Source organism: Rhincodon typus, chromosome 26, assembly GCF_021869965.1.
Source record: "Rhincodon typus isolate 14 chromosome 26, sRhiTyp1.1, whole genome shotgun sequence".
Classification (NCBI taxonomy): Eukaryota; Metazoa; Chordata; class Chondrichthyes; order Orectolobiformes; family Rhincodontidae; genus Rhincodon; species Rhincodon typus.
In genome coordinates, this window is record NC_063357.1 from 7,457,860 (window position 1) to 7,477,267 (window position 19,408).

The window sequence follows — 19,408 nt, forward strand, 5'->3', positions numbered from 1 at the left end:
CTTCAGGTGGCGTGACATTTAATTTACACTTGATAAGTCCAGCACATGGATTTTTTATGGATAAATGAAAGAGATTGGAGGAAACCTTATGACTTAGATTAATAATTAGCTTGGGGGGGGATGGTGGTGGTGAGTGTGGGCTTAAGGAGAGTGTGTCCTGTTTAGTTGTGTTTCCCAGGGATCTGCGCTGAAGCTCAAATTGATTTTGGCTCAGAAGGAGGCCGTTCAGCCCATTGTGCCTGCACCAGTCCCGTTATCTCGTGACAGCTTCCAGCCTTTTCCCAATATCCCTGCACACGCTAACCCTCTGCTTTCACCAGATACCTCCGCGTGCAGTTTACATACACCCGGCGGAAATGCCCAGGTGCTCGTTGCCTGTGAAGAGCATGGAGGCAGAGACCATCGATAATTTCAAAAGGAAATTGGATGGGCTCTTGAGGGAAATGAACTTGTAGCGATAGAATGGTGGAATGGGGCTGACTGGATTGCTTTACGGAGAGCTGGCATGAATATGATGGGCTTGAACAGTCTCCTTCTGTGCCATTAATGACCCTAAAATGTCAATAGGTTGGATGAGGGAGCAGAGAGTTGTAAGTCTAATATTGCCAATGGCACTGCGTACAGCAGCAGATTAAGTAACATTTTGATTGGATCAACATAAAAGAGGGACACAGCCTGGGTAAGTGAGCAGGCACGTCTGTTGCTTGTGGAAAAGTACGGAGTTGTTGAGGAAAACCAATAAAACCAGGACATTTTCATAACGGTGAGAGATAAAGATCTTGGGTGGAGAGAAGAGATTTGAGTGGCCAGGAACAATGCTAAAAAATAGCTCATGGCAACAGAAAACTATCCAAATGCCCAGTGTTGTACCCTAGCGGGGGAAAATCACATGGTACAAAAGAGAGACACAAAGGCTAAAGCCATAGTGAGAATGTGTTGGAGTAGACTCTGTTATTAATGGCCCTGTTGACAAACTGGTCTTGACGTCCTCTTCTTTTCATTTCCCCCTTAAGGGTCGGGAGCAGGAGAGACTGGTTTCGGGGTCGGACGACTTCACACTTTTTCTGTGGACTCCTGCAGAGGCTAAGAAACCCTTGGCACGACTGACGGGCCACCAGGCTCTGATAAATGAAGTCTGTTTCTCCCCTGACACTCGCCTTATTGCCAGTGCATCATTCGACAAATCAGTGAAGCTGTGGGATGGCAGGACTGGCAAGTAAGATCCCTAAGATGCTGTTGTTAAACAAAGGACGTGCTTTCCCCTCGTGCATTTCACAACCTCAGATTGCCACAAAGTGTTTCAGAGCCGATGTAGCACTTTTCAAAGACGTAATGTAGGAATAGGAAGGATTTGTGAAACTAGAAAGGGTTCAGAAAAGATTTACGAGAATGTTGCCAGCATTAGAGGGTTTGAGCTAAAGAGAGAGGTTGAATAGGCTGGGGCTATTTTCCCTGGAGCGTTGGACGCTGAGGGGTGAACTTAGAGGTTTATAAGATCATGAGGGGCGTGCATTGGGTAAATAGGGCAAGGTCTTTTCCCTGGGGTGAGAGAGTCCCAAACTAGAGGGTAGAGGTTTAAACTGAGAGGGGAAAGATTTAAAAGGGATCTAAGGGGCAGCTTTTGCACGCAAAGGGGTACATGCATAGAATGAGCTGCCAGAGGAAGTGGTGGAGGCTGGTACAATTGCAACATTTAATAGGCATCTAGATGGGTATATATGAATGGGAAGGGTTTAGAGGGATATGTGCCAAATGCGGGCAAATGGGATTAGCATTATATAGGACAGCTGGTTGGCATGGACGAGTTGGACCAAAAGTTCTGTTTCTGTGCTGTTTACCTCTATAGATGCAACAGACAATTAGAGCACAGCAAGCAGCAGTGTGATTGTCACTAGATAATCTGCTTCTGTCAAGTTGATCGAGGGATGAATATTGTCGAGGACGCTGGGCACAATTTATGCTGCTCATTTTCAAAATAGACCCTGGGGTCTTGTACGTCCAGCGGAGATGTTCCAGTCATGGCCTCCGTTTAACGCTCATTCGAAAGGCAGCGCCTCCTTCAGCAGTGCACTGGAATGCCAGCCTGTCGGAGCTCGAAGCTGTGGAGCTGGGCTTAAACCCACAACGTTCTGGCTCTGAGGCCAGTGAGACCCACTGAACCTGAGCTGATATTTTATACACCATTTGGAATTGGAAATGAGAAATCCCCACCTACTTAGCAGTGCCTGCTGTGCTGGAGGTTGTTACAAGGGTGGCACACTGTGTTGCTGTGTGCTAACCTTCAGAAGTGAAATTGGGAGCAACTGGTTCACATGTGGCCAGGCTTTTCTGTTCAGCGAAGACCACATCGTGCCTCATCTCTTAGGCTGAGGGGGCAGAGCAGATCTCCAAATACTCAGATTAAAACTACCTCACCTTTACAATGTGGACTATAGTGCAGGAATAGAGAAACAAAGCTGCAATTGCCAAATATAAGACAGGAAAATGTTGGAAACATGTCACTAATTCCATGAGTATTTGCAGAACAAGATGTAACATTTCAGGTAGACGTTTGCAGGTCCTGAACCAGCGTCACTCTATCGTTGGAATCGTAGAATCCCTATGGTGTGGAAGCGGGCCATTCGGCCCACTGAGTCTACACTGACCCTCCGAAGATCATTCCACCGAAACTCACCCCTTTACCCTATCCCTATAACCCTGCATTTCCCATGGCTAACCCACCTAGCCTTTACATCCCTGGAGACTGTGGGCAATTTAGCATGGCCAATCCACCTAATCGTATAAGGTCATTATTATATTGCTGCTGTTTGTGGAAGCTTGCTGTTTGAAGACTGACTTCCTGTATTACAACAGTGACTACACTTCCATTTTAGCTCATTGTAAAGGGCTTTGAGACATCCTGAAGATGTGAAAGGTGCTATAAATGGTCATTTCTGTACGTTATAGGAAATCCTGACCAAATGACTTGCAAAGAAGCAATAGGTCAAGGTTGAATTGGATGAGTTGGGTTAGTACTGCATTTTTGTTTTATTCTCGTGTGGGACGTGGATGTTATTTTCAAGGCCAGCATTTATTGCCCGTCTCTAATTGCCCTTTGACTGAGCAGCTTGCTCGGCCATGTCAGAAGGTGGTAAACAGTCTGGAGTCACGTGTAGGTCAGGCTAGGTAAGGAGAGCAGGTTTCCTTTCCTCAAGGAACCAGATGGGTTTTCAGGACAATTGATGATAGTTATCATAGTGCCCAATACTGGGACTATTTTATATTCCAGGTTTTACTAACTAAATTTTATATAAGATGCCATGGTGGGGTTTGAGCTTGAGTTTCCTGGAGGATTAGACTAGTCAATTACTATACCATAATGTCACCACCTCTTCTTGTTTCAAATCCTGATGAATAAGTATGATCCTCTTCCATTGTGTACAGGGCAAATTGACCTTTGCTTTTCTCAGTTCATATTCACTGTCTGTAAGTCTGAGACTGCTCTTCTCTCAACACAGACTTACCCAGATAAGTGTTGGTGAGAGTGACTGGGAGGGGGACAATTCATTGTGGGCAGAGGTGCTGGATTACTGAGGTCGAGGGGCAGAACTCCCTTCCCCGAGAGAGTTCTGCCCCGTGGTTAGCTTAACAACTCTTTGGTGTTTCTGTGCTTCTGTCATGTTGGCCTCCTCTGCACTCTTGATGTTCATCTTTTGCGCCATAGTCAGCCCTGGCTTCACGTTATAGCAACAACCGGCCCCACAGAGCGGTGCTGCTATGGTACAAAATACCAATGTTGTTGGTTCAAAGTGATTGTAAAAGAACTGTTGGAAGATTAAGGTTTTTTTTCCCCTTTGTCGAAAGGTTCAAACGTGGAGTGGCTCCAAATCTCTTGAGCTTCAAAACTCCCTTTCCAAATCTCTCCCACTCTTTCTCTTCTCTTTCAATATGTCGCTTAAATCTGTCTCTTTGACCAAACTTTTGACTGCCCCTCCTAATATCCCACTCTGTGACTCAACGGTGAATTTTATTGGATAATCACACTTGTGAAATGTCTTGGAAAGTTTGCTGACATCGAAGGTGTGATTTAAAGGCCAGTTTCGATTGGTGTTGACCCGGATCGCAGTGGGGTGATAAATCAGTTATCCGGATGTACAGTTTTCCTCTTTTAAACCGAGTGATCCAAGTCTTTCTGTTTGTTTCTAGATATCTGGCATCGCTCAGGGGTCACGTGTCAGCAGTGTATCAGGTTGCATGGTCAGCAGACAGCCGATTACTGGCAAGTGGCAGTAGTGACAGCACATTGAAGGTGTGGGATGTGAAAACGCACAAGTTGTCTGTGGACCTTCCTGGCCATGCTGATGAGGTAATATCTCCTCTTCCCTGAGCAAGATGGAAAGAAGCAGGCATGAGATGGCAGGGAGGAGTGTATAAAGAGAGAGATCCTAGAGGGTACACGAGGGCTGGCTTCAGCAACCTGCACAGATGGAAATAGACTGTCACAGTACCAAAGGAGCAGAAGAGCCCAGGATTAGGAGCCAGCAGCTTCTAAAAGTACATGTGCATATAGATACCCACTGACCAGAGACCAGGAGCTCCGGTTTCCTCCCACAGTCCAAAGATGTGCAGGCTAGGTGGATTGGCCATGCTAAATTGCCCATAGTGTTCAGGGATTTGTACATCGGTGGGTTATAGGGGGATGGGTTTGGGTGGGTGCCCTGAGAGTCGGTGTGGACTTGTTGGGCCGAAGGGCCTGTTTCCACACTGTAGGGATTCTATGATTCTAAGGAGAAGTGTCTAATTAGGCAGGTATCAGTATTAGCCTAAAACATAGGTTCTACACTGTGCTTTACTCTATGTTCATGTTACACATGAGCATTCACCTACAGGTATTTCTCCTATAACACGATAGTTGTATTCTTGTGTGACCTCACGCTATAGAAAATTGTGTTATAGGGTAATCGCTACAGAAAATCACTATATCTATACAGCAGAAAGCTTGCGTTATCCAAACAGCGTCCACTATTCATCAGTCGCATTTACAGCCAATTCACGTTAACGAGGCATATGTTACCTGGTGTCGGTTCTGCTACAACGCGGTAGTTGCATTCCTGTGCAACATCACGTTATAGAAAATCGCACTATAGAAATAATGGGGCCTATGGGAAAAGTGGGGTTGGGGCAGACCGCCAAAAAAAGTCACTCAAAATCAACCAAAAGCCTAACACGAAGGATAGCACAGTTTGAATAAATGTTTAATTTATATCTAATAACGAAATAAAAGTAAATTAACACCTTACCTTGAAACAATGTCAAGATGACTTGATGGGGGAGGAGGTTTTGAGGTTGCTCTGTTGTTAATGCAGGGGCTGAGGGTCATCATCATCATCATCATCGTCATCATCATCGTCACCTTCAGGTGTAGTTGTGGTTGCAGAGTTAGGGCAAAAAATAGTTAATCCACAAGTGGATGGCTGTGGTTCAGCTGTAGAGTTCTTCACAGTGGGACTCAAGCAGCTCTTCATTATCTGCACTCTGCACTTCCTTCAAATCCAGCTTGCTTTGCAAGATCAATACAATGTTCTTTGATTCTTGGGAGCTCCTCTGACAGATGAAAGCCTTTAAAATCTTAAAATCTGGGAGAAGTTTCCACCAAACTGCATGCCAGCAATCCTTACTGACCTTATCCGAGGCCTCCACGATAATGTCAATTGCATTCTTGATGTTAAAGCTCTTCCAGAATTGAAGAACACTGTCCTTATCCCCCTCAGTGGCTGCAATCAGCCTCTTAAATGTGCACCTTAAATAATAAGCTTTAAAAGCTGCTATTGCACCATGGTCCAAGGGTTGAAGGAGAGAGGTTGTGTTTTGGTGTAGAAATAGTACTGTCATGTTTGCAGAAAGCTCACCAATGGTGGGAGGATGGCTTGGCGCATTATCCAGGATGAGGAGAATCTTGAAATCCAAATTTTTTTCCTGCAACACTTTCTAAAAACATCCTCCAAAATATCAGCAATAAGGTCGGAAAAAATTTGCCCCGTCATCCAACCTCTTTTGCTTAACCTAGAGTAGACTTAAGGTAACGTTTCAAGGCACATATCGATGGAATTGTGTTATAGCCAACAAAAGTTTGCCTATTCATTGGTCACATTATGGCCAATTTGCATTGCTGGAACACGCATTATAGCAGAACCGTCTGTATATTACTTTGTCTCATCCTAGTATCCAATTCACTACTCGCTGTTGTACCTATCCTGCTAGCCCTATCGCAAATATGCAATTTTCCTCAAATATTCACTCAGCCACTTTGAGTATAAGTCTCTTATTGAACACTGTCCCATTCTGGCTCTGTACACATCTCCAATTATACCTGTGCTATCACCAGAAACAATGCCGTTACTCCATCTTTCACTATCTTTGAGGTGCTCATTATAAGCCATGTTTTGGATCATTTGTTCTGATAACTACTGACGTGGCTCGGCTTCAGATTTTGTTCAGTGATTGGTCCTGCACCTTTCAATGCTAAAGACTTGATTTGGCACCTCATCCACATCCACATTCGCTCTGTCCACCCCTGAGCCACAGTGACGGTGGTGTTTACCATTTACTTCATCAGCGCCCTCGAAGCCACTCACCTCTGGAAACATGAAGGAACAAGGCAGCAGATACCTGCTGGAACAGAACGTCTGCAAGTTCCTCTCCAAGCCGCATGCCGTCATGACTTGGAAATATATCGCCTTTGCTTCAAGGTCGCTGAATGAAAATCCTGAGAAAGCTGCCTCAGACAGAGCTTTCCTGCTCCCAATTCCCTAGACTGCAACAGTTCAAGTAGGCAGCTCAGCACCGGCTCCTCCAGAGTGTTTAAGAATGGGCAATAAATACGGGCCCAGCCAGCAAACTATAGAAATGATACAGCACACAAGGGGGCCATTTGGTCTATCTTGTCCATGCCAACCCAAATGCCCTTTCTAATGTCATCCTGCACATGGCCCGTAGCTCTCACATTCTATAGGCAGATAATGAAAAAAGCATAAATGCAAGCTGTTACTTCTTTTGAAGCGATCACGTGACTTTTAAACATGTCCTGGTGAGTCCTTTTGACGACAGTCTCCTCCTTTTATCCTCCAGTGAAATCGTTTAAGGCGCTTTGACCTGAGGCTTTTAAGAAATGACTGACACAGTCAGCTCAGAAATGATCACTACGCCGTCATTCTTACAGAGAAGGATCATTGACTGTTCAATCAGAAACTGTTTAGCCTTTGAATGACAGCTGAGCTTTCTGGTACTTGAGTGAATTGGATCATATGTAGTTTTCCAAGGGTTCTTTTTAAACGTAATCTCTATCAGTTCGCCATTGGCTGTATCTGAAAAATATTACAGATGTATTTCCAGGAATTCCTTCTGTCCATTCATTGCCAGTCTGGTGCATACTGAAGCCAGACCAAATGCAGCCATTTGGCTGATGGCTTGATAGCTATGGGTTTGAGTGATAAATGTGTTTCACAATATGTTTCTGCTCCATACTTCCAGGTCTACGCTGTCGATTGGAGTCCTGATGGGCAAAGAGTTGCGAGTGGAGGAAAAGACAAAGTGCTGAGAATGTAAGTAGGAAAAGGAGATGTGATTGGTCAGTTAGATGCTTGTGGGATTGAGAAAGGTGGAGGTGCAGGAGCCTCAGCTAAACTTTCTCCAAAATTACTTTATTTAACTTTGCAAATGAACTGATGCTTCTTGATACCTTTTGCAAAATCTCCTTATCCTCAGCGATAACTAAAGAAGCCGAATGTTTGTTTTATTTCTCAGTAATATTAAAAGTAAAAAACAGAAAATCCTGGAAACTGGTCAGATAGCTTCAAATTCTGTTCTGCAGGCCTAACATTCTGTGTCTCCCTCTCCCTCTCCCTCTCCCTCTCAGTTCTTGGACAAAATTGCCACTCACAACCAATCAAAATGCTGCAGCTTTGCAATTTTAAACTAAAAGACACCTCGGGCTACCATATCTTGCATCAAATCCAGCTTTGACAGAAAGTTACATATCTTGTATAACCAATGAGTTAACACCACACCGTACCACTTTCCTTCAAGTAAAAAAGTTTTCAATTTCTGCAACAAAGCATTTTCCATTTATATTTCAGTAAAATATTTGTAGTGCTCACAGTTGAGAGATTAGCGTTGGATTAGAGTTTGGTACAAGAGATAGAACTGGGAACTCTTTGTAATGTCTTGGATCTCCAGTGCGCACTATCGCAGAATAGTCTGTGTTCCCTAGTACTGATTAATATTAAGTAGTTTGGGGGACATCAGTAGCTATTATTTCTTTGACTATTTCATTGAAGGTGGTGTCGAGCTGCCTCCTTGAACATCTGCATTCATTGGAGAATGCGTACACCCACTGTGCTGTAGGAAGGGAATTCCAGTATTTTAATATGGTGACAGTGAAGGAGCAGTGATGCATTTCCAAGTCCTGATGATGTGTGAGTTGGAAGGCAGCTTCACGTTGTGATGTTTTCGTGCATCTGTTGCCCTTCTAGTTGGTAGAGGTCATGGCTTTGGAAGGTGTTGTCGAAGGAGCCTTGGTGAGTTGCCGCAGAGCATTTTTTTGATGGCCCACACTGCTACTCGGCCACAATTCATAGAGAGTGTGAATGTTGAAAGTGGTGGCTGGATGCCAATCAAGCAGCTTGCCATGTTCTGGATGGTGTGGAGTTTCTTTAATATTGTTGGAGGTACATATCTACAGCTGCTTTTAGGTTTGCACTTGCAGATAACATTTAGGGTGCAGTTCATCCACCTTTGCCCTTTAGTTGGGTAACGTCCTGAGGCACCAGGAAAGCCAAGCCCTGGATAGTATTGAAATGGTCTAGACCCAGGAACAGGCCCTTCGGCCTACAATGTTGTGCCGAACATGACACCAAATGAAATTAATCCCTTCTGCCTGCTCTTGGTCCATATCCCTCCATTCCTTGCATATTCATGTGCTCATCTAAAAGCCCCTTAAACGCCCCTAAAGTATCTGCCTTCAGCTCCACCCCTGGCAGTGCATTCCAGACTCTGACCACACACTGTGTAAATTGTCCCTCACGTCTCCTTTGTCTCTCAATATATATCGTACCATAAAGGAAAGAGAGGTCTTGCATTGAGCATCTCTTTGTCTTGTTTTACAGCTGGAGGTGGTGATGGCATGGAATATTTTGAAGAGGTCCTCTTTCATTTGTTTCTCCTCTGGATTTCACTGACGCAAACCATTTCCAGTGAAACTTCCTTCGCCACAGAAAACGAGTGTCGTTCAGCCAAGGATTGGAGGTCACTGATTTGCGATGACTGAATTAACCAAAGTCTTTTTTTGATTGTTTTGGACTCCAGGTTTTATCGGTTTTTTTGAGAGTCACAATTCCACAGTTTTCTGTATGCCTTCCCTCCCTGTCCTCCTCCCAAAGGACACCCTGGATCAATGGCGTTGTATGTGGTGTGTGGTGTATAATGTATAATCCTGCCGTGTGGGAGCCCTGTTATCTCATTGTGAAAATCAGCTGGATGCCTTTGCGTGGACACATGACGGGCCAAAGCGAAAAGCGTCGCCAGCAGGATGGTGATTTATCAGCCTTTCAGCATTTTAATAGATGTTACTGTAACAAAGGGAAGACACACGCTTCGCCATGTGATTAAATCAACGTTGACCACAAATGCGCAAGAATCTATAACTGTGGAATCCCTTATCTCCCTCATAGCTTCCTTTCTGTGTCTGAGGTGGGGGGGAAAGAAAGAAAAAAAAAAAAACAAAAATCCCTGTGGTGTACAACAACAACTTGCATTTGTGTAGCTCCTTTTTAAAAGTTTCTGAAAATCAAAGCTTGCCTGAAGCGATCTAACCGCTGTTTCCACTTGTGGGGCCGTCCAAAACGCAGGGCCATTTAATGTAAGATATTCGCTTCACAAACTTGGTGAAGAATTCGGGAGAATCCTCTTTAATCCATTCTCTGGATCCGATGGTTGGTGAGGTGGTGTTGGGATGTGTGCAGATGAATACCCGCTCTGGGAGTTTTGAGCTCAGCAGTCAAAGTGCTTTGGCCTTGCCTGATGGTAGCAGCGCTCGGGGTTGGGGTACAGAGGATGAAGGGGATTCCGAGCAGTGTTTCCCATCTGTACCCATGAAAGGCGCAGCACCCCCACCGGCATTACAGAGCCGGATTATCTCGGGGACAGCAGTGAGGCTTGTGGAATCACACCCAGGATTGGTCTCCTTCCTCGTGTCGTATAGACAACTGTGTTTCCAGAAGGAAGCTCATCACCACGTCCTGAAGGGCATTTAAAGAGTGGGCAACGAATGCCATCCCAGCCGGTGGGGCTCATATCCCGTGAAAAGAAGCATGCGTTTAAATTTCTGAATGACCAGAAAATTTGGTTTGTTTCGTGACATTAGCAAGGATCTGTTGTCGATAAAGGCCCAGCTTTTATTGCCATGCTTTTTCCTCCATTCTCTCACTAATAAGGCAACTTTGTGACATTCGCCATTACTGCTGTCTGGTTAACTTTACTTCATTTGTTCATGGGGTGTGGGCATTGCTGGCCAGGCCAGCCTATATTACCCATCCCTAATTGCCCTGGAGAAGAGCCAGGGACAGAAAAATCATCGGTCCCAGTGCAACTCCTCGACCCGCCTGCTGTCTCCGATCCTAGTTATTGGGCCCTGATGCACCCCCTCATCCCGGGACTCAGCGCTAAGTTGTCCACTTGGAACTGCTGTAGTCCTTGATATACAGGAACAACCATAGTGCTGTTAGGGAGGGCCTCAAAGGACGGGGACCCAGTGATAATGCAAGAAACTGTGTTAAAGTGGCTTGGATTCTATTAACGTAAAACAAAGAACAGAGAAAGTTGAAAATCTGAAGCAAAAACAGAAATTGCTGGAGAAACCCAACAGCATCAGTGGAGAGGGAAAAACGGAGTTAATGTTTCAAGTCCGGTGACCCTTTTCCAGAGCTGAATTTCTCCAGCAATTTCTGTTTTGGGGTTTTATTAATATTTGACTCATTTCACTGCAGGGAACATTGCAGCACAGTCAATGAAACCACCTGAACATGTGGAGGTAGCAGACCTTTTGTCCTATAATGACAAAAATTAACTACTCCACCCTCTGTGTGATTTGTCTCTCCTTTATTGTAAAAACATTACTGTAATCCCATTGTAAATTGAGAATGGTGTGGTTAGTCTTCTGCAAAGCTCAAATGGACCTGTTGTTATATTACGAAAAACTGTTATTCTCAGAAGACTTGCAGTGGACAGTTTAAAGGCAAGCTATAAAATGATTTTATTTGCATAAAAATAAACCAATTTATTTGAAACAACTGCTGAGTTGGATTGAATTATAAACTGTAATACAATGCCTGCATTGCTGTTAGCAAAACACTGAAATTCTGTAGCAAAATCGGAAATTGCTGGAGAAACTCAGCAGGTTTGGCCGCATCTCCGGAGAGAGAAAGAGTTAATGTTTCATGTCTAGTGACCCTTCTTCAGAATGAGAATTCTGTGCAAATTTTGCTTTATTGCTAGTGGGTTCCTTGTCCTGTTTGAATGAAATCGTTTTTGTTATTTACTATGGGGCATATCTATTCATTGATAAAGTTGGAAGAGTCAAGGGTTAAATGTAGGATACCATCAAGATTGGATATGATGATTCAGACAAGAGATGCCTCCAAACAGTAATTTGTATTTATTTAAAAATCTCTCTTGATTGGCTTGGTGATATAACAATGTTGTTATCTGGAATACACGGCCTGAAAGGATGGTGGAAGCAAATTGAACAATAATTTTCAAGAAAGGGAATTAAATGAATACTTGGGGGAACGATTTACAGGCCTGTGGAGAGAGACAGTGGAACCAAATTTTAAAAATATCATTCATTCTCAGGATAGGGTGCTACATTACAAGGCCAGCATTTATTGCTTGCCCCTAATTGCCCTTGATAAGGTGATGGTGAGCTCCGTTGTTGAATCGCTGCACTCCTTATAGTATATAATGCTGTAAGGGGGGAATTACAGGATTTTGACCCAATGACATTGAAGGACCGGTGATGGTGAGTGGCCTAGAGGGGAACTTGCAAGTGGCGGTGTTCCCATGCATCTGCTCCCCTTCTAAGTGGTAGCTGTTGAAGGAGATTTGGCGACGTTGTTGCAGTGCATCTTGTAGATGGTACACACTACACGTCGGTGGTGGAGGATGGGATGATAAGCAGTCTTTATGGTGCCGAGCTTCTTGAGTGTATTTGGAACAGCCTCCATCTAAGCAAGTGGGGAGTATTCCATCACACTCCAGACTTGTGAAGGTGGTGGACATGTTCGGGTTGCATAGTCTCAAGATCATAAAACAAACCAAATAGCTAATTGCAAAAGTGTTGTAACTTAAATCCATAGCACAATGTCTCCTTTCAAAATGTGCCCAAAGAATTATTCTGGACTTTCAGATTGTGGAGTTGGACGGTTCTAATCTCATTTGTTATTGGTGGAGTGGGATTGATTCTAAATAAAGTTACTGCATTTCTGTAACACCTTTCATGACTACGGGACGTTTCAAACTGCTTTACGACTAATGAAGTAAGTTTTGAAGTGTAGTCACAGGTGTAATGTTGAAAGTGAAGCAGCCAATTTCCCATAAAAGGCAAGATCCTGTAATGTAGAATCCCTACAGTGTAGAAGCAGGCCATTTGGCCCATTGACTACATGCCGACCTTCCAAAAAGTATCCCACCCAGGCCCCCACCCCATCCCTGTAACCCTGCATTTCCCATGGCTAGTCCACCCATCCTGCATGCTATAAGGCAATTTAGCATGGCCAATCCACCTAACCTGCATATTTTTGGATTGTGGGAGGAAACTGGAGCACCTGCAGGAAACCCACACACACCCAGGAGAACGTGCAAATACCACACAGACACCTGAGGGTGGAATTGAATCTGGGTCATTGGCACAGTGAGGCAGCAGTGCTAACCACTGTGCCACCCACAAATTTTTGTGTGTTGTTTGAAGAACGGATGTTGACTGCGACACTGGGAATAACTCCCCTGTCCTTTTCGATTCTACTATGAAATGTTTTGCATCCACAAGATGAAAAGACAGATGGGAACTGAGTTTGATGTGAAAGGTACTGTCACTGGGAATGTCAACAGTGAATTTTGCGCTCAGGTCTAGAGATTTGAACCCACGTTGCTTCTGGTCAGCACATTACAGTAAGGATGTGACTGCTGTGGACAAAGCACAGAAGAGATTTGCGAAAATGATGCCAGGAATGAAGAATTTTCACAATGAGGAAAGATCAGTCAGGCTGGGATTGTTTCTTTAGGACAGATGAGGTTGAGAATGATTTCCTTGAGGTGTCTTTTTTTTAAAAAAAAAAAAATGAGCTGCATTTATAGAGTGGGTAGGAAGGACACATTTAGCTAATAATTTGGTGGCTCCCATTTTAAGAAATGGGATTGAAGGATTCGGGGGGAGTTTGAGCTGTTTCTTCCAAGCAGATGGAGTCTGGAACTGCTTGTAGTATCATTTTAAAAACTTGGATTGAAATGCTGAAATGGGCCCAAGAGTTTGGAAATTTGATGCATCATTTTGGGCAAGAGAGGACACGATGTCCAGAATGGCCTTCCGGCAGCGTTCCCTTGAATTTTCTTCCCAGCTGCGTGGGCTGTGCGGAGCCTTGGGGCACCTGCCTAGAAGGAATACGGTCATAGAACAGGACAGCACAGGAACAGGCCCTTTGGCCCATTAAGGTTGTGCTGAACATGAGGCCAAATTAAACTAATTCTTCCTGCTTGCCCTTGCTCCATATCCCTCCATTCCTTGCATATTCACGTGCTTATCCAAAAGTCCCTTAAACACCCCTGTCGCATCTGCCTCCACCATCACCCCTGACAGCGTGTTCCAGACTCCTGTCACTCCCTGTGTTTAAAACAAAAACTTGTCCCTCACATCTCCCTTGAACTTTCCTCGTCTCACCTTTTAAATGCATTCCCCCTAGGATCAGACATTTCAACTCTGGGTAAAAGATTCTGACTGTCAACCCTACCTTTGCATCTCATAGTTTCACAGGCTTCTGTCAAGTCTGCCCTCAGCCTCCGCTGCTCCAGAGAAAACAACCCAAGGGTTTTTTTTTTAGCCTTTTCCATGCTCTAAATTCTCTTTCAAAGTCGTAAAGAATAAGAGGGACGAGGTGCATGTTCCCCCAAGATATCCACAATCCTCTCATTCTGGCCTCTTGCACATTCCGGATTGTAATCTCTCCACTACCAAAGGCCTTGCCTGCAGATGCCTGGGGCTCCCAGCTTCTGGAATACTCTCCCGATGCCTCTTCATCTCTCTACCTCAGTTAGTTCCTTTAAGATGCTTCACAAAACTTCCTTGTTTGACCAATCTTTTGGTCGTCTTTCCTCATACATTCCCACAGTGAAAATTAAAACAGAAAATTCTGGAGAAACTCAGCAGGTGCTGTAGCATCTGTGGAGATCAAAATAAAAGAGAGTTAACATAGGCTGATACCGAGTATGGAGGCTGTCTGTCTGATGAGGAGAAGTTGAGTAGTTTGGGCCTGTCCTCATAGGAATTTAGAAAAATGAAAGCGACCGTAGAGGACTTGACAGATGGATGTGGTGGGAAAGTCTAGGACCACAGGGCACAATCTCAGAATAAGGGACTGCACACTTAAGACAAGAAGGAATTTCTTCTCTGAGGGTTGTGAATCTGTGGAATTCTTTACCACAGAGGGCTGTTGAGGCTGGGTCGTTAAGTATATTTACAGCTGAGGGAGACATTTTTTAATTAGTTTGAGAATTGAGGGTTATTGGGAAAGGACGGCAAAGTTGAGTGGAGGATTATCAGATTAGCCATGATCTCATTGAGTGGTGAAGCTGACTCGAAGGGCTGAATGGCCTACTTCTGGTCCTAATTTATAATTATGCCTTGGTGTTATATAAATTAAGCTGTTGGAGGAGGTGTTGTGACCAATAGGATAATAGACCGAGGAAGGGTAGGTCTTTTGGTACGGGAGGGTTGCAAAGATAGGATTGGCCAATGGCCTCTTTGCTGTTCATTTCCCTTTTTTTTATTCATTAACAGGATGTAGACATCACTAGCTAAGCAGATATTTATTGTTTTCAAGCCCTATTGAAATGAATGCTAACATTGCATTTGCCTTCCTAACTGCTTCTGAAGAGACTTGGGAGTCTTAGTTCAGGATTTTCTTAAGGTTAATATGCAGGTCTGAATCAGATGCTTTATGCTTCAGATTTCTGAAGCATTTTATCATTTAGAAAATCATCTCGCCTCTATTCTTCCTACCGAAGTGCATAACTTCACATTTGTATTCCATCTGCCACTTCCTTGCCCGCTTTCCTAGCCTGTCCACATCCTTATGTAGCCTCCCTGCTTCCTTAACATGACCTACTCCTCCATTTATCTTTGTGTCATCACCAAACTTAGCAATAATGCCCTCAGTTCCTCCATCAAGATAGTTAATGTGTAACATGAATAGTTGTGGTTCTGGATTTTTATTGAATTTAAATTCCACTATCTGTTATGGGGGGATTGAAACACTATCCCCAGAACATCATCTGGGTCTCTAGATGAAGAACATAGGAACAAGAGTAGGCCATTCAGCCCCTTTAGCCTATGCTGCCACTCAATGAGATCCTGGCTGATTTGTGGCCTAACTTGATATACCTGCCTTTGGTCCAGAATCCTTAGAACATTTTTCTTTAGCAAAGGTATTATTTTAGATTTAAAATTAACAATTGCGAGCATCAACTGCTGATTGTGGAAGAGAGTTTCAAACATCTACCATCTGTTATGTGTAGAAGTGCTTCCTTACATTTCTCCTCAATGGACCTTGTTGTTAGACTATGCTCCCTAATTCTAGAAACCTCAACCAGTGGAAATAGTGTCTGAACTGTGTCTCATTAATTCTTCAGTGATAATATCACTTAGCTATGTCCTCCCCATAATCATGTTGCTATGAAAGGATGTTTCCTCTTGGGGTAATCTAGAATGAGAGGTCATAGTTTTAGGATAAGAGTTGGCAGATTTAAAACAGATGGGGAGAAATTACTTTTCAAAGGGCCACAAATCTGTGGCATCCACTACCTCAGAGTGTGGCGGATGCCGGGACGTTAAGGAGGGGATAAACAGATTCTTAAATAATAATGGGTTAGAGGGTTAAGGAGAGCGGGCAGGAACGTAGGGTTGAGGCCAAGATGAGGTCAGCCATGATCGTATTAAGTGGCGAGGAGCAGGCTGGAGGGGCTGAGTGGCACACCCTTGCTCTCAGTTCTCAATGTTGTGTTGCTAAGGAGCATTGAGCAAGCAGGAGGATAAGGCTATTGAGCCCTTCCCTTCAGCCAGCCCATTGTCCCCATTAGTGGGGTGGAGGTCCCTTTAACAGTTGTCAATCAAACTCCTTACATAAGGGACGGAAATGACGCACGAGTGGGGGGTACGTCACAGTCAGGGTCCATCTCTTTCTGCAAAAACAAACTATTGCACGTTCAATGTTTTTATTCCACATACACACAGACAGGCAGACACACATTTGCTCTTATTGCTGCAGACGCCCCTCAGGATGCAACTGCTGTCTGAGCGGAGTAGGCCTCTCCAGGCCTGAAGTGAAAAAGGGATAGTGAGACCCATTTGACTTGTTTCCTTCTGGGATCCAGAACAACAAGAGCGGGGGTGGGGAACTATTTCGCAGGCGGCGGAGGAGCGCGGGGCGGAGCGCGCCCATGTAAACAAACCGGGCGGAGGGATACGCGAACGGCCGGTGAGGAGGCCGGCGGAGGGAAAGAGGTGGGGGTGGGGAATAAAAAGCCGTTGGTGGGGGAGGGGGAGAGACCTTAACCGCGGAAAACAAAACCCTGTCCTCGCTCCACGTCAGGGGCGAGTCGCGCCTTGGGGGTCCGCACGTATTCCCCCTTCGGTGCAGTGGGGTGGGAGGGGAGAGAATGGCGGGGGAAGGAGCGCACTGTTTGCGCAGGGCGGAGGGAGACAGTATTGGGGTCGGGTGGGTTGTGCTGCGGCTCTATATAAGGCGCGTTGCGGCGGCTCGCTCCCTTTAGTCCGGGTCGTCGTCAGCGGCGGCGGGAAGTGCTTGGCGAAGTGAAGGGGAGGATGGGCTGTTGTGTGTTTTAAAAAATCAAACCCTGCTGCCATGACAGGAGGAACAATAAAAACACCCTAGCAACACCACAGGGAGCGGGTGGCGAAAGGGTGTCGTTTCTATTTTGGTGGCTCCACCGTTGAGGGAAGGCTTGCATAATCACCCGCTTTTATTTATATATGTACACACATACACATTTGTATAACTGTATGCTCTATTTAATGCTAAGTATGCGTAGGAATCAGACCCCAGCGGAGTGGGATTATGCTGGGAGAGCTGCTGCTGCTTCAGCTTCTTCAGAGCTGCTGGCGTTCGCTGGGAAAGTCGGTTGTTACTCTCTGAGGGAGGAAGAAACCCTGCCAGCGGCATCTCCGTCCTCGTCACTCACCACTTTCCTCTCGTCCTCCCTCTCCTCTTAGCCCCTCTTCCGCAGTTTTGCCGGTTATGGAGGTAGTGGGGGATTTCGAGTACAACAGGAAAGATCTCATAGGACACGGAGCCTTTGCTGTGGTCTTTAAAGGCCGTCACAGGAAGGTAATGAGCTGTGGGCACTTCGGGGGGGGGGGGGGTGCGGTGGGTGATCTGAATGCTGCAACAGATTTTATATAAGCGCTCCCTCACGACTTGGGGGTGGCTTCAAACCTGTTTGCGTTGCCACACGTGCGTGCAAACTTGTGAGCTCTTTCGTGAATGTTTCTCAGGCACTCTTATCCTAGACGGGCTCTGATGTTAAGTTGTCATAAATGCAGCTTTAGTGATTGCAGCTTTGATGTGCATGCCTGTTACATGATTGCTGCCAGTGCACCCACACTCGGCTCTGCCAGTTGGTTGCTTTTTTTGCTGGCATGCCCTTTTGTGTGGGTTGTTAACTGTTAACCTGTATCTGTTGCGGTCGCTCGAGTGGTGCATTGTATCTTAGGCACAATAGATGAGCTGGACAGTGCATTCCTCGCCCCCTTCTGAAATCCAGGCACTCGTTTCATTTTAGTGCATGAGAGCACGTTTGGTTTTTCGTCTGGATTGTGTCCAGCTTTGTTAAAATGGACGAGGTGTTTCATGGTTAAACGAAAAGCCTCCTTAACATTGGCGGTTATAGATTAGTTTGGATTATAGGTGGGCATGGTGTACTTTACGGATTGTGGAAATCATGTAGCCTTTTCTTTGTCACTGTGAAAGATGTTTTCTATGTTCATTTGCTGAACTTGATCTCTACTTCCTGACTGACTTTCTGTAGCATAAATGTGGAATAGTATCTTGGTGTCTGTTTGGACATGTGATGGGAGCTCTGAAGTCTGCACTTTGTTGCTCCTTTCCAATTTCTCAGGGAGGTGCAAACCTGTTCCCAGCTGGATAGATATCAGGGTTGCATTGATGAGTCTCTAACAGTCCTGGCTTTGAGGGATGTGGGCATGGGAGATCCCTTACCAGTTGCTAAAAACTATCCATTGTCTCTGATACTTGGTACTATTGAGATTATTAGAACCCAAATTTAGTGTGATGACTGACAGTCAGTAGTTTTGCTAGTTTTTTTTAACCTACCATTGATTATTTTGGTGAGGATATTACATACAAATTATTATGAATTTTAAAAAAAAACTTCTATTACATTTTAACTTCTCTTAAGAGAACCTCCGGTGCTGGGATGTGGTTTAAGTGGTAGCCTCCGATACCTCACCAAATAATCATTCTTATCCTTGACAATTTTGTCAGGATAACAACAGAAGTTGCTGGAGAAACTCCACATCTGTGGAGAAAGGTGGAATTGGAATTTTGAATTCACTGTGATTGTTTTGAACCCAAGGAATCTGTAGTCAATTATTGCGCTGCCAGTACTGCTCTAATTTAGGTATCCAGGGCAGACCAGAGACTGTCCCTGTGATTCTCTGGGCCATCAATCTCTTCATGAGTGATTTCTGGTCATACAAACCCCAGGTTTATCTGTTTGAGTTGTTGGAGGTCCCTTTTTTGTTCCCATTTTTAATTTGTTTCTACGCAGTCTGTTTCTACACATACCTATTTCTAAACGTAAGACCATTAATGCTGCTATCAACTTGTGTGTTAAGCATTTTGAGAATGGTGAGTGATGTTCCATCTTCAAATTTCTTTTTGTTTAGGCTTGACTAGAACATGGATCGCAGGATCTGTACTTTTCTTTCCTTGTGTATTGGTACACAAATCTAATGTGTTACAGAGATTGTAGGAACTGCCGATGCTGGAGAATCTGAGACTACAAGGTGTAGAACTGGATGAACACAGCAGGCCAAGCAGCATCAGAGGAGCAGGAAAGCTCCTCT

General features: G+C 44.7%; 2 protein-coding genes across 10 annotated transcripts in view; both read left to right on the plus strand.

The window, feature by feature from the left end:
• nle1 (notchless homolog 1 (Drosophila)) overlaps positions 1-11,324 on the plus strand; it is a 31,797-nt gene extending 20,473 nt beyond the window's left edge. For 2 of the 3 annotated variants that reach the window (XM_048612726.1, XM_020528677.2), the window contains exons 10-13: positions 1,014-1,216; positions 4,186-4,345; positions 7,510-7,580; positions 9,144-11,324. In XM_048612726.1, coding sequence (XP_048468683.1) covers positions 1,014-1,216; positions 4,186-4,345; positions 7,510-7,580; positions 9,144-9,156 — 447 coding nt within the window. In that variant the 3' untranslated portion in view covers positions 9,157-11,324. The remainder of the gene's footprint in view (positions 1-1,013; positions 1,217-4,185; positions 4,346-7,509; positions 7,581-9,143) is intronic. The other variant, XM_048612727.1, reaches the window with a different exon arrangement.
• A 5,162-nt stretch (positions 11,325-16,486) lies between these two features.
• ulk2 (unc-51 like autophagy activating kinase 2) overlaps positions 16,487-19,408 on the plus strand; it is a 114,775-nt gene continuing 111,853 nt past the window's right edge. For 6 of the 7 annotated variants that reach the window (XR_007264824.1, XR_007264823.1, XR_007264825.1 and 3 more), the window contains exon 1: positions 17,084-17,648. Coding sequence is in view for 4 of the 7 variants with exons in the window: in XM_048612492.1 (XP_048468449.1) it covers positions 17,559-17,648 (90 nt within the window). In the remaining 3 variants the exon portion in view is untranslated. Of the gene's footprint in view, positions 16,779-17,083; positions 17,649-19,408 lie in introns of those variants that run through there. The other variant, XM_048612493.1, reaches the window with a different exon arrangement.